The sequence below is a fragment of the Python bivittatus genome, unplaced genomic scaffold, assembly GCF_059951505.1.
Source record: "Python bivittatus isolate LINGU-HERP-01145 unplaced genomic scaffold, Pbiv_v1 ctg000980_np1212, whole genome shotgun sequence".
NCBI classification, from domain to species: domain Eukaryota; kingdom Metazoa; phylum Chordata; class Lepidosauria; order Squamata; family Pythonidae; genus Python; species Python bivittatus.
Genome location: NW_028277125.1, coordinates 28,916,788 through 28,930,901, shown reverse-complemented (window position 1 = coordinate 28,930,901; position 14,114 = coordinate 28,916,788). Strand labels below are relative to the sequence as shown.

Below are 14,114 nucleotides of genomic sequence, written 5' to 3'. Positions count from 1 at the left end.
ATCACTTCACTTTTTTCTATTTTCAGCAAAAAGTCCATAAAAGATTTCCAGTCTTTTAAGTACTTATTGTTTTATCCCTGACCAAACAGGTCAGTTTTGCCATTTCTACCAATTCTGACACCTTTACAATCCATTCCTCCATTGTGGGAATTTCAGTATTCCTCCATCATTATGCATATAATAATCTCACTGCAGTTACCATATATAAAATCAGTCTTCCATGAGTCTTTTCTAATTGGCTATCCATAAGTCCCAATAAAAAAAGGTCTGGCTCTTTCTCAATATTAATCTTTAAAAATTTTTGTATGATTGTATGTATTTGTATCCTGGTTAAATCTCAATTAGAGATCTCTTGGATTGCACGACTCACAATTTATATCAAGAGCTATGGTCTCCCTGTTTGTTGTCCAACTGTCTCTGGTAAACAAGTTAAAAAGACTGCTGCTCAAAAAATTTTGGGTATAGAAATAGCCACCCTCGGTAAGCCTGGCACATTGAAATGGATGAGCATTTCATAAATGCACCTTCCAGAATGCAAAATATTTAAATCCAGAAATGCCCAAGCATCTTAGGAGTATTTACTCAGGCAAGGCTTGACCAGCTGGACACAATGGTTAAATATGGAGGGTTTAATTAAGTTCCTTACAAGGAATGTACTTGTATTTGTGGAGCTCCAGAGATAGAAGACATAGCACATATATTATTTGAATGTGAACTGTATAAGAAACAGAGAGATCAGTATCTTGGACTGCACATTAGATGAACGGCCCATTGGGATCCTGACATTAAAATAACATTCTTTATGTACAGTCAGAACCCAAATATTACATATAACATGGCCCTTTATCTGAACAAAACAGTACAACTGAGAATTGAATATGTGGGTCTGATGGGAGTAAATTGTAGGGGTGACACAGAAATATGATTTGCATTTCCTTTTACTTCTGCCTTTTACTCTATTTGTGACACATGGTCTTATTATTGTTCTGTATTTTGTATTCTGATATGGCCTACTGGCTAATCAATAAAATAGTAGTAGTAGTAGTACTGAGAATACATTATAATATATGCAGAAAGTGCCCTTCATTTGAGCGTAGTCAGTGTGTTTTACAAATAATCTGCCCAATTTTACTTGCTACTTCTATTCTGAGCTTTGGTTCCATTAATAGCACATGACCAAAATCCATTCAAAAGTTGGCTTTTAAAACATTCCATAAGTATACATCAACAAAAAAACAAAACAGAAAACATACAGAGATCACACAAAATGATTTTGTCATACAATCACACCATTTTCAACACATAATCACTATTTCAAGATACCTTTTAAAAATGTTAAACAATATCAAAAGTGATTAAATAACACATAACATTTAAAGTATCTAATCAATATAACTTCATTAAAAAAGATGTGCCTTAATTGTATGCCAATTTTCAAAAGCAAAACAAGCCCTTCCACTCACATATACACATTATTTATTGCATTTATTTATTATAAAGATGATAATTCCTGGTTTTGCTTAAAGCAGATTGAAAATTATGTAAATTGAAGCATAGGTAGCTGGAAAAGAACAACAAGGAGAGTATTAATTGCTTGGTTTGTATTAGCAACCTGGGAAAATCAGAAATAAAGTTAAATAACAAAATTAGGGTTGTAAACAGTAAACCAATTTAAGAATCTATGGTTTTAAATATTTATTTTGTAGAATAGTGGGTTTTGTTTTTGTTTTTTTTGGTAAATTCTTATGATCTGCAAACCAGATAGTGAATGATGAATTACCAGAAACTGCACTGGAAAACTGTAGCAGTGAGACTTTGGAAAAATGATTGTATCATACTTCAGCAGAAAGATGCATTTTCATAGGTTCTACAGAATATTTTTGCATTTATCTATATTATTTCATAAGAGCTTTACGGTTTTATAATTAAGTTTGAGTTCTTGTAAGTTTGTGTCATCACTGATAGTATCTTCACACTTTGCCTTTTGTCAGCATCCTTATTGCCTCTGAGTTTTTCAAGTATCATAGTCTTCTCCAATGACACTTGCCAATAGCTACCATATTTTCCAGCTATCAGGTATGTACACCATGTAACTAGATCCAAAGCTAATATGTTAAAAGGACATGTTTCCATGGGTGACTGCCAAATATAGGCCTCTCTGATGAGGACAACAGGCCAGCTATAGTAATACGGCTCAGCATCTTTAAAAGGGTAATATATAATACATGCAATAGCAATAGCAATCCATTAAAATAATTTTGGCATAATATAGCTGAATCTATAAACAAAGGAAATATGATGGAGATCACATATACCTATGGATTTAGGCCTTGAGCAACAAACTAAGCCAATTAACCCTTCAAAAATTGCCAAAGTGCCACAATTCAGATTCCTGGACGTCAAAACTAAAAATCACAGTGTTCTGCAGGGATTAGTAGAGGAGTAGATGAAGATCTAGTAGGTTTTATAGTGACCACAACTGAATCCATTTTGATTAATTTAAATATTAATGGCTCAAATCAAACGTTTTTATTTGCAAATGATGAGATTCTGATGGAAGAGAAAAACAAAGATAAATTTTAAAAATGTAACTGAAAAAAGAAACCGTACAATTTAAAAAATGAAATGTTTAGGGAGATCCACTTGTAACCCTAATTCCTAGGACATCCTCCTGTATTTCAACAAATATAGGTCAATAGGAAGACAAGTGACATCGAATATATCATGAAGCCATCATGCAAATAACACAAATATGCATGATTTGTACAATAATGTAATGGTGCGCATATCATTTTGGTTTCTTCTAGATGCCAATAGAGAAGAGTTCACCGACCTTCTGTGACAAATTCAAGACAAAACCACAACTCCTTTGGTTTGAGCTCAGGCCATAATGTGCTTGCTTCTGCCAATTTCCTCTTCTTTCCCTAAATGTCTGTTTTGGAAAGGAATCGGGTTGGAGATGAAAAAGGGTATAGGAGTCTCAAAGACTGGAATGCAAGAGAATCTGCATTTCCCCCTGCCCAAATTGTTGACCCAAATCATAGAGCCCAAATCCCATATATTCCAATGGCAATGAATGCTTGATATGTTCAGCCTTTAAGCATGTAGCTGGTATCTGTTACTTTTTTTTCTCTTTTGCTGGTATAAACTTCCAAACTATAGGCTTGTTTTGGGAAAGTACAGAATGGTGGGAAGGATTGGCAGTGAAGTCCAATGTTCTTGGACACTTCTCAGATGAAGAAAACCACAGCTGACAACAGCTTCAGAAAGCGAGGAGGAGTATACCCATCATTAAACCACACATATTTGGAAATCCAACAAGGACCCTAGTGTATAAATTTTGAAGTGCAAATGCTTCCATAGTACATTTTAAAGAAAATATGCTGTGACTATGCCAAAAGATTGTCCTTCTAAAACTCCAGGGAATGGGATTAATTATGATGAGTCCCCAATGTCTGGAATTAACAACTGACCATGAAACTAGAGCTCCAGCTCAACTTTGTGTTTAAAATATGTTGACTAAAGTATTTTAGGAAATGAACTATGCACCAAATTTAGATAAGGATATGACATAAAATTTGTAGTTTATGGTGGTGATTTTTTTTTCTTAATTTTACAAAAATTGTCAGTGTATTCTAGAAAGCAGAGGAATAAAAGTGGCCTTTATGTAACCACATCTTGATTGTACTTAACATTATCTCCAAAAGAACTAGATCAGCTAAAAAGTGTGGAGAATTATTGCCATTTACACTTTTATATCTGCAAATGCATTAGTGAAAGTTCTTATGCTAATGTTAATCAAAGGTTTCCTTTTCCCCAATCCCACATATTTACTTTAAGCCCTTTATAATTCACCTCCTTGCTCTTTTACATCTAGAACGGCTTTCTGTAGAAGAGGAGACAGTCAATGAACTTTTGTGATAACAGAATGGCTTTCAAAATCTGACTGGGATTTTTCATATTTTTATATTTATTAGAGAAACTAAGGTCTGAGTGTAACAAATTGTTTTTTAAAAGTATTTCATAGATACTATGTAAACCTATTGGCCTTATTTAAATGTAATTTACTATTCTAATTCTGAAGAAGTTTGTTTACAGACTGAGCAACTCTCTTTTTTACTCCAATGGACCATTTTACTGAGTACATCTACACACACTTGGAATTATACCATTCATTGAAGTGAAAATATGGAAGTTCCATTTAAACATGAAGTAAAAGTTACTCTAGATTCAGGTGCATTTACTTCAAAAGAAATCACTGTTTTCATTTTGGTATTACTTTTTGAAAACAAATGTATGTACTAGAAACTTGGGAGGCAAATTTGCATGTTTTCATCTAAGTCATTATATTATATTATATTATATTAATTATATTATATTATATTATATTATATTATATTATATTATATTATATTATATTATATTATATTATATTATTATATTATATTATATTATTTGTCTAATTTATATACCTACCCATCTCACAAAGCCAGTGACCCTGGGCAGCATACAACAGAGCTAAAACAATTAATAAATACCTAAAACCATTATTATTAATTGTTAAAAACATTAAAAATTATAAAAACAGTGTGTGTGTGCGTGTGTGTATGTATATGTATGTGTGTGTGTATGTGTGTGTGTGTAAGTAAGTAAGTAAATAAATAATAGATGGGGAGATGTTAATAATAACAGAGCCACCTCAGTAGTTTACCTGTCCCCTGAGGTCCCCAAGACTGCTGACATAACCAGGTCTTGAGGGACCTTCAGAAGCTCAGAAGTGATGAGGCCAATCTCACCTCAGAGGGAGAAGATTCCACAATGCCTGCACCACAGCAGAAAAGGCCTGCTGCCTACAGCCTGCCAAATGTGGCTCCCTAGATGATGGAACCCGTAACATGCCCTCTCTGCTGGATCTGGTAGGGCAGGCAGATAAAATCGGTGAAAGGCAGTTCCTCAAATAGCCCGGTCCCATGTCATGAAGGGCTTTAAAGGTCAACACCAGCACTTTGAATTGGACCTGGAAACAAACTGGTAACCAATGCAGCTTGTGAGGCAGAGGTGTAACATGTGTTCTACCAGAAACACACATAACCACTCACGCTGCTGCATTTTGCACCAGCTAAATTTTCCAGACACTCTTTGTGGGCAGCCCCATGTAGAGCACATTGTAGTAGTCCCACTGGGATGTGACCAGGGCATGAGTGACCATGAGTAGGGCCCTTTGATCTAGGAATGGGAACAACTGGTGCACAATATGAAGTTGTGCAAAGACCCTCCTAGCCATGACTACCACCTGCTCATTGAGCAGGAGTCATGAGTCCAGGAGGACCCCCAGATTCTGCACAGGGTCTGTTTGGGGCAGTGCATCTCCATCCAGCACCAAAGATGGTATAGTCCTAGAATGGAAGGTCTTCCAAACCCAAAGCCACTCAGTCTTGCCAGGGTTCAGGTGAAGCCTGCTGTTCCCCATCCAGACCCTCACAGCCTCCAGACACCAGGATAAGATATCCATAGCATTGCTTAATTTGCCAGGAGTGGAGATGTACAATTGGGTATCATCAGCATACTGATGATACTCACCCCATGGTGATGGATGAGCTTACCCAGCAGTCTCATACAGATGTTGAATAGGAGAGGAGAGAGCACTGACCCCTGTGGCACCCCACACAGTAGGGGCTGAGGGCAGGATCTTTCCTTCCCAATCACCACCAACTGGAATTGACCCCAGAGAAAGTAGGTGAACCAGCACAACACCATGCCACCCACCCCCAATCCTCTGAGTTGATCCAGAAGGATACCATGGCTGATGGTATCGAAAGCTGATGAGAGGTTAAGTAAGGCAACAATGGACGCACTGCCACCATCCTGCCCATGCTAGAGATCATCCAAAAGCATGACCAATGCCATTTCCATTCTATACCCAGGTCTGAATCCTGACTGAAAAGGATCCAGATAATCCGCTTCATCCAAGGTCCTCTGAAGGACCACAACCACCTTCTCAATCACCTTCCCCAGAAAGGGGAGGTTAGATACTGGACAAAAATTGTCCAGTAACATGGGATCCAGCAATGGCTTCTTGAGGGGGGGGGTGAACCAAGTCTTCCTTAGGAGGTAAAGGAACAACCCCCTCACTCAAAGAAGAATTCACCACTGCTAGAACCTAGAATTCCCCACTAGAATATTATCCTAGGAACATGGGCTTTGGACTGCTTTTTGTACTGTTTTAGCTCCTCTTTTCCATTTTTGGATTGTATTGAAATACAGTACTTACATTTATTTTTAAACTAACAGAAGAGAATATCTGTACCTCAGGGCTGAACTGTGGAGTCCTTGGGGTTCTCTGAGATTGGTTGTTTTCTTGCAGATGTTTTGTTACCCATCTAGGTAACATCTTCAGTGCTAGGAAGGAAATGGGGTTTGCTCTCTGTTTATGTACAGTAGCTTTCCCTGTCAGTGTTGGTGGGAGAGTTGTTTTTTTCCTTGGTAGTTCCTAGATTAGGCTGTTGTTTAACTGCTTGATTGTTTTTCTGAGTTGGTAGTTCCTTGATTAGAGTATTGTTTACTGCTTGATTGTTTGTCTGGTGTTACTCCTGGTGTTAATCTCTGCTTATCTGGGTGTTGATTGCTGGTGTGGAGGTGTTCTGGTCTTTTTGTTTCCTTTTTATTGTCTCTTTTGAATAGTGTGTAAAGGTTGTTTATCTCTATGTGCCTGTTGATGGCTGACTTGTCTGAATACCAAGCTTCCAGGAATTATCTTATGTTTTTGGATTTAGCTTGGTCTAAGTTGCTAACAGTTTCCCAGTTGAAATTGTGGTTAAGTCTGTACATGTGTTGTGAGATTGAGGAGTTTTCATTGTGACTTCTGACTGCTAGTTGGTGTTCATGGATGCGCTCTACAAGTCTTCTGCCTGTCTGTCCTACATAGTGGCTGCTACAGTCCTTACACTGTATGTTGTAGATGACTCCTGTTTTTTCTTCTTGGGCTACTGGGTCTTTTGGTTTACTAAGATGTTTTGGACGGCTTTTAGTTGTGTGCTACAGTGATGCCATGTGATTGTAATAGTCTGTTGGTTGTTTCTGAGATGTTTCTGATATATGGCAGTGTTATCCTTTTCATAGCTTGTGTTGGTTGTGCTGTAGTTGATTGAGTGGTCAGGCACTTTCTGGTAAAATCGCATGAGAATCCATTTTGTTGGAAGATGTTGAATAGGCAGTTGTTTCATTTTTCTGCTGTCCTGGGTTGTTGCAGTATGTTTGTGCTTGTCTGAATAATGTTTTTGCATAGCTCCTCTTGTGGGAGGTTGGGTTGTTACTTTGGTAATCGAGCACTTGGTTAGTATGGGTTGTTTTTCAATAGATTTGTGTTTCTAATTTGCTGTCATTTCTTCTGCTGATGTGGGTATCCAGAAGGGTAGTGTGTTGTTTTCTTCTTCCCTTGTGAATATTATTCCCTTGAAGATGTTGTTGATTGTTTTATGTGTCTTCTCTAGTTGTTCCTTTTTTATTATAATGAAGGTGTCATCTACATACGGGATCCATACTTTTGGTTGTATGCATGGAAGTGCTATAGTTTCTAGACGTTGCATTATGATCTCTGCTGTGAGTCCTGAGAGTGGTGATTCCATGGGTGGTCCTCTGATTTGTTGGTATATTTGTCCATCAAACTGACAATAGGTAGTGAGGCAGAAGTTGATGAGGCCCACCATTCTGGGTATTTCAATCTTAGTGTATTTGGTTAGGCCGGGTGTGCTGTGTAATACTGCTGCCACGGATTCTTTCACTAGTTCTGGGTCTATGGATATAAAGAGTGCTGTGACATAGAACGAAACCATAAGTTCATCTTCATCTATTTTAAGTCTTTGATTTTCTGGAGGCACTGTAGTGGGGAATTGATAGAATATTTGCTCCCCTCTGTGATACTTCCAAGCTTTTTTGTCAGTTCTTTTGCTATGTTGTGTGTTGGGGTCCCTGGTAACGATACAATTGGTCAGAGAGGAATGTTGGGCTTGTGTATTTTTGGGCATCCATAGAAGTGTGGGAGGATGGATCCACTGCTTTTCATCTGCCACTGTTCTTCTTTTATGATATGACCTTTCTTGGTTAGGTTCTCTTGAAACAGTTGTCTAGTTTGTGTATTGGGTTGGTGTTTACTGGGATGTAGGTTTCTTTGTCCTCCAGTAATTTTTTGGCTTTTTCTATGTATTGTGATCTGTCCATGAGAACCATGGTTCGGCCTTTGTCTGCTGGGAGGATGATGATGGTTTGGTCCTTCTTTAGGTTTTTGAGGGCTGCTCGGTCCTCTGCATTGAGTTGGTCCTAATTCTGTGTTCTTCTGATCTGTGATATGATTGTCTGCCTCAATTATAACATGGACGATGCTTAGATTCTGTGCAGCCTTAGAAGCAGCATTTAAACCACAGGACTTAACACAGAGACCCCAGAAAACATAAGGCAGATGTTGTGTTCTGTGGTGGATAGTAGACATGTTGACTACCCATTCAGATTCAGGTACCTCCTTGTTCTGGGGTTTAGTTTGGAGTTTTGATTTGCTTTTTTCAACTTGTTTTAGGGATGTAGTCTTGATGGTGGTTGTCAGTATTTTTGTGTGTTCTGGGGTCATGGTTTGTTCCAGTTGCTCCTTGAGGTTGTCTATGATGTCCTAGTATTTGTTGAGTCTGAGATGAGCATCCATGATCATTACTTGTTTCATTTTTTGGCTGCCTTCTTGAGCTATTTTCCATCCAACTGTGCAGTTTACTGGTGGTTTGTATCTGACACTGGTGGGCAGGGTATCTTGTCATAGGCATTCATGTAGAAAGAATAGTTGTTTGGTGGAGGTTTGCCTACATGCAAATTTATCCCATTTGCGTGTTTTCTGAAGCGCTCGACACCCATATGTGGTACCAGTAGAAGAGAATATCTGTAGCTCAGGGACAACTGTGTAGTATTTGGGGTTCTCTCAGATTGGTTGTTTTCTTGCTATTTTTAAACTGCCATGTTGGTATAGTAATTCTTAAATAAATAAAATAAATGAGGAAGTGGGGAACATTTCCTTTATCCAGAAATAGTTTAAACCACAAGAACATTTCAGGTAAATGTGTAGCATCTTTACATCTGTTGAGCTCAAATGAACTCAGAAACATTTGAGTCAGTTGGCATATGTAAGAACAAAGAAATGAAAATGAATATGGACCACACAGTTTCCTGTTTCTTGTATCTAGTGCTTGAGGTAACAAGAGATGTACCTCATTCCAGTAGTAGTCTTCTTCAACCCAGCACTCTCTCTGTGTTTGATTATAATTCCCATCACCCAATCAGCATTATTATTATTAATAATAATAAAATGTATATGCCACCCGACTCCCAGTGATTCTGGGCATGGTTTCTCTAGGGGAGACAGGCAGTAGTCCAAGTCAGTTGAAGGAAACTAGATAGGAAAAGAGTTGTCTGGGGAGCTTATAGACTCTAATGTTATATTTAGTAGAAATATACTACCATATATATATATATACTATATATTCTTCTAAAATAGAATAAATAATGCCATTTCTGAAGGGGAAGATAAAGGTTAGATTATACCCAGGATGCAGTTGCAAATTTTTCTAAATGGGAGAGCTGAAACAATTTTGAATAAGATGAAAAGTTAGGACTAATAGACAAATTCACTAAAAAAAATTGTATCATTTGTAGATATAACTTTGTGGGGAAAACATCTGTCAAACAATAATGTAATAGTCTTGGGGCTTGGACACTTCTGATTTCAAAAACAGAAAGATTATGTAGCTGATAATGTTTAGGATTTTTTTTTTCTTGCACTGTCTTGGAAATGAACAATAAAATACAGACTCATTGGAAACACATCTGACAACTCTGGCCAAGATAGCTTTTACCAGTTTGCTGTTTTGCAGCATTGTTCTTGGCTATTAATCCTGTTAATATTGGTTTATACATGCTATATACCATTTCGTGAACTAATACATATAATTTATGAACAAAATGGAGGCAAGTTTCTTAGTTTTAATATGATGGCTATTTGAATGGACTGGTTTTGAATGTTTAAAAGGGCTCTGGTTCAAGTCTCAGGGAGTAGGATTAGGAAGCATTATAACTTGAAGGATTGCTCACATCATTCTACCCGGTGTTCAGATAGAGTAGAAGGCCTTAACAATGCCCATATCCAGTTACATTACTTACAGTAGCTAAAGAGTGGGACCTGCCATTAGAAATAGTGGAGATTAGAGACCTCAAAATGTTGCTGAACTAGAGTTCTCAGGAACTTTAACCATAGCCCATGCTGGCTGAAGAGAGAGCCAAAGGTTCTCCATCTCACAATTTAATCCCCGTTACTAATATCAAAAACAGCATATTTGAGTATCATTTCCATCTTCTCTGAATCTGAATAGTGAGTGCTAGAATCAAAAGAATTAGATAACTTGACCTGTGCCCTGATTTGACAAGACTTTAAAATATCTTAATTGCAATGCATGAAGGCTGATGGAGACACTTTCAGTAAGAAGAGTCACAGTTTTTCAAGAAATTAATAATTACTAAGAGCAGTGGTTTCTTTAATTCTTTTGTGTTTTTTTGTGCATTTTATATGAATCCTTCTTTCCACATTATAAATAACACAAATCTCTCTTAATAGTGAGCTGACTTAGAAGAAGCTTAATTCAGGAAGAACTGATTTGCTGTATAGGAGTCCTGACTGTTTACAGTTTCAGAAAGAGGAAAGCTGCTGTTCTTCCTTTGAAATAATCTGAGGTCAGAGAAGATGAAGAGGACAAAATATCTTCTCTCATCCCTATCCCATCAGTCTCTGAGCCAGGATGACCATTTATCTTTGCACTATCTGTATTCCTTAGAAGCTTGGAACAAAGGGATTCTTCGTGGGTATCTGTATTTTAGTTCTCCATTACAAGTAGCCAAACTTTGGAGGAAGACTGTCTTCTCCAAGCCACGGCAGCTTACAATTAATTAATTCCCATGCTTGTCATTACAAATCCAAAACTCACCTTAAGAAGAGAAAGAAACTTATTCAAATGGGAAGTTCTTATAACTCTCAGTAAGAACAAATGTAAAGCCCATACAACTGAATTCTTAGGGAAAACTACTGAAGTTGAGTTTTGCAGCTATATATTTCTACTGTCCTGTTTAGAAGAAGGGCAGAGCTTTCCAATTCATAGAGATCTGAACGTCTAATAGCTTGAAAGGGTGGAGGGGAAGGTAGGTGGAAAAGCCTTTCAGAAAAGGCAAAATGCCTACCTACATCAAAATAAAAGTACAAACTAGTATTAAGAAGCCATAATTCATGATTTAATGCTTAGTGGCCAATTTTTCTATTATTATGCTGATTGTAATTATTACACAGAATTAGTAGATTAGGAACGCACGTATAAAATCATGAAGTCTGAAATTATTAATTTTTAATTCCAACTTTTTTTATTAAAGTATGAATGCCTTTAAGCTGCAGAATAGTTTACATACATTGGAAAGCAATAAGCATATTTATTAAAGGTGCAACTCCTCCTCAGTATGTTCCCATGATCAATCTATATGTTCTAATAGTGATCGCACACACACACACATACACACATACACACAGGTGCATATTTAGACACAATGAAAGAGACTTCCATAGCTTTCTGCTCTGATTTGCTTTCTTTTAAGGCGTCTGTAAGGTGCCCAGTGCCCCTAACCTTACCACAATTTATGAACAAGATTGTATGAAGTGCAGCATTACCTATGTATTAGTAATCAGCACTTTGTCTTTAAACATTAAAAAAAATATCTATGAACCCTTTCATCTGGAAACATTAATAGGATGTTCTGAATCTCAATAAACTTTCTGCTGTCAAACCTGATCTTAAAGGATCCTATACTTCTCATTATCAGATGCCCTATGATTAATATGGTAGCTTAAACTGGACCCTGGAGCACAGGTAAATAAGCTAATATGGATTCAGTTTGTGGCAATTCTGCTGTGAAACTAATTTGTGCCAGGACCAAGGGAGAGTATGCATTAGTATCCAACTAGTATCCAGGACGTTCATCCTTAGGCAGTGGTCTGATTTTTGAAGAAGGTATCAAAGAGAGGGAGTTTACATTCAGGTGTCCCACCATTCACTTGGCATCCCTGCAGTTCATCTTTTAAAACAATGGGGCTAAAGGGGAAATATGTGACTGAAAGTACATTTTAAAAGATTAAATGAATAAAATAAAATATAGCATATGATTATAATGTGTAAATGTAAGCATCTTTCAATATTCAAACTGTGAAATGTGGATTAATTGTTAGGCTGTCAAACTGCAGGTAGAAATTTCAGTCTGGGAAATGGTAAAAAGATAGCAGTAGGTCTTTAAATTGTATTCTCTCTCTCTGTAGAAGATGTTCCTATTTACTACCATAACACATATTAACAACAAACTTTGAAAGATCTCATTGTTAAATCTGCTCAGTGAATTTCAACAAGGAAATTGAAATAATTTACAAACAGCAAGACAAGAATTTGAATTATAAGGCTTAAAATAAGTTTGGAAGATGAAATGGACAAATGACTAAACAAGAAGCTTATCACATTAAAAAAAAAACAGCAGCAGATTTCAATGTTATGTAATCATAATAAAGAAGCATATTTTCAGGAAATTTTCTGAATTGCTTTTTTAAAAAAAAAAATGAAAAGGTGATTAGTCAAATATTGGGAATTCCATCATTCCCAAACCGAATGGTTGTTTATTCATCATCTATATGTTTCTGTTCCCAGGGCCATTTTTGCTTTTGCTTAATCATCAAAAAAATTAAGTTCAGCCATCATCAGATTCTAATTCTTGAGACATTTCTTCAGAGGAGCTATTCCTGTGGATCCGGCCATCACTCTTCATGCTATGGAAAGTTTTCTTAAAAGCCTCCATCATGGCATGAGCTAACTTCTTGGCCTCTAACTTGCTCTCACATTCTACAGCATGACAGTCCATCTGATAGGACAAATCATCATTGATCTCCCGATAAACCCAAGCAAAAATGTTTGGGCTCACATGGTGATCAGCAGTGCAGTAAGCAATACGAGCAACCTGGAAGGTATCCATGCGGACAGTGGCCTCTCCTTTGAGGTCTAGATGATGAAGCCAAACTTGGAAAGGGCGGATTTCTAGGAGGGCATTAGCTGGGAAGATGTCCTCTCTAGCAAGAGTGTGCTTCTTCCACAATTCAATTACTGGCTTTTCTGTGCAACCGGACAAGAATTGCATCCCTGTTGTAGAAACTTTCCCCAAATATGTAACCTGATACAAGAGAAAAAGAAAAAAAGTTAGTCATCCAAATGCTAATATTATAATATCTTGTAATTGTTCCACCAAATCCATCAACGTTATTGAAAACTTCTGAAGAACTTAATCTCCAAAAGACTATTTTTAATTTGGGATTTACAAAGCCCCTATAATACTGAATCAGTGTGCAATATTCCTTCAAAATGTTTTAATTTGTTGTATGCCATCCAGAGTCACTGGCCTTGTAAAATGGGTAGCTATATAAATTAGACAAACAAACACATAAATAAATAAAATATATGCATTTAGTTACAGTAGGTAAATACAGCACTGGAACTGCAGAGAGATGGGGGGGAAGGGGTTGAAAAATTATTTCTGTACCTGCCAAAATTTTTCAGAAAGTTGTTTCTGCAAAGGTCCAATTTGCATTTTAAGGGAAGCTCCTATTCCCTTGAACTGCAAATAGCATGTTCAGAAAAGTGATTTTCATCAGATCTTGTTGGGAATGATTGCTATTTTGATATTTACCCTGATCTCTGATTGCATTACTATAATCAGTATCTTGTCTAGTTCTGCCTATGGATTCTCAACTTTGGAATATGCAAAGATGTTCTTTTATGGGAACTACCTTTCTTACACTCAAGCTATAATGGAGAGAGAGTGGACAAAAAGGCATGTAATAATTAAATATACAAATGCTTTAAAATTCTGAGTTTATTTCTAGCCTCCCAAACAGCAATATAAAAATTAAAATACTTAAGCTGTCTTCCAGTAATATAACAGATATGCCTGGAAATATGCTTTATTATAATTGTGCATTTTCAGAGCAGGGGGAAGGAGGCAATTAGGAA

General features: G+C 36.9%; 1 protein-coding gene across 1 annotated transcript in view; it reads right to left on the bottom strand.

Annotated features, from left to right (window-relative positions):
• Positions 1-11,425: 11,425 nt before the first annotated feature.
• The window catches only part of PID1 (phosphotyrosine interaction domain containing 1), a 92,932-nt gene continuing 90,243 nt past the window's right edge, over positions 11,426-14,114 (bottom strand). The window contains exon 3 of the mRNA XM_007422865.4: positions 11,426-13,278. Within this exon, the coding sequence (XP_007422927.1) occupies positions 12,802-13,278 (477 nt within the window). The 3' untranslated portion in view covers positions 11,426-12,801. The remainder of the gene's footprint in view (positions 13,279-14,114) is intronic.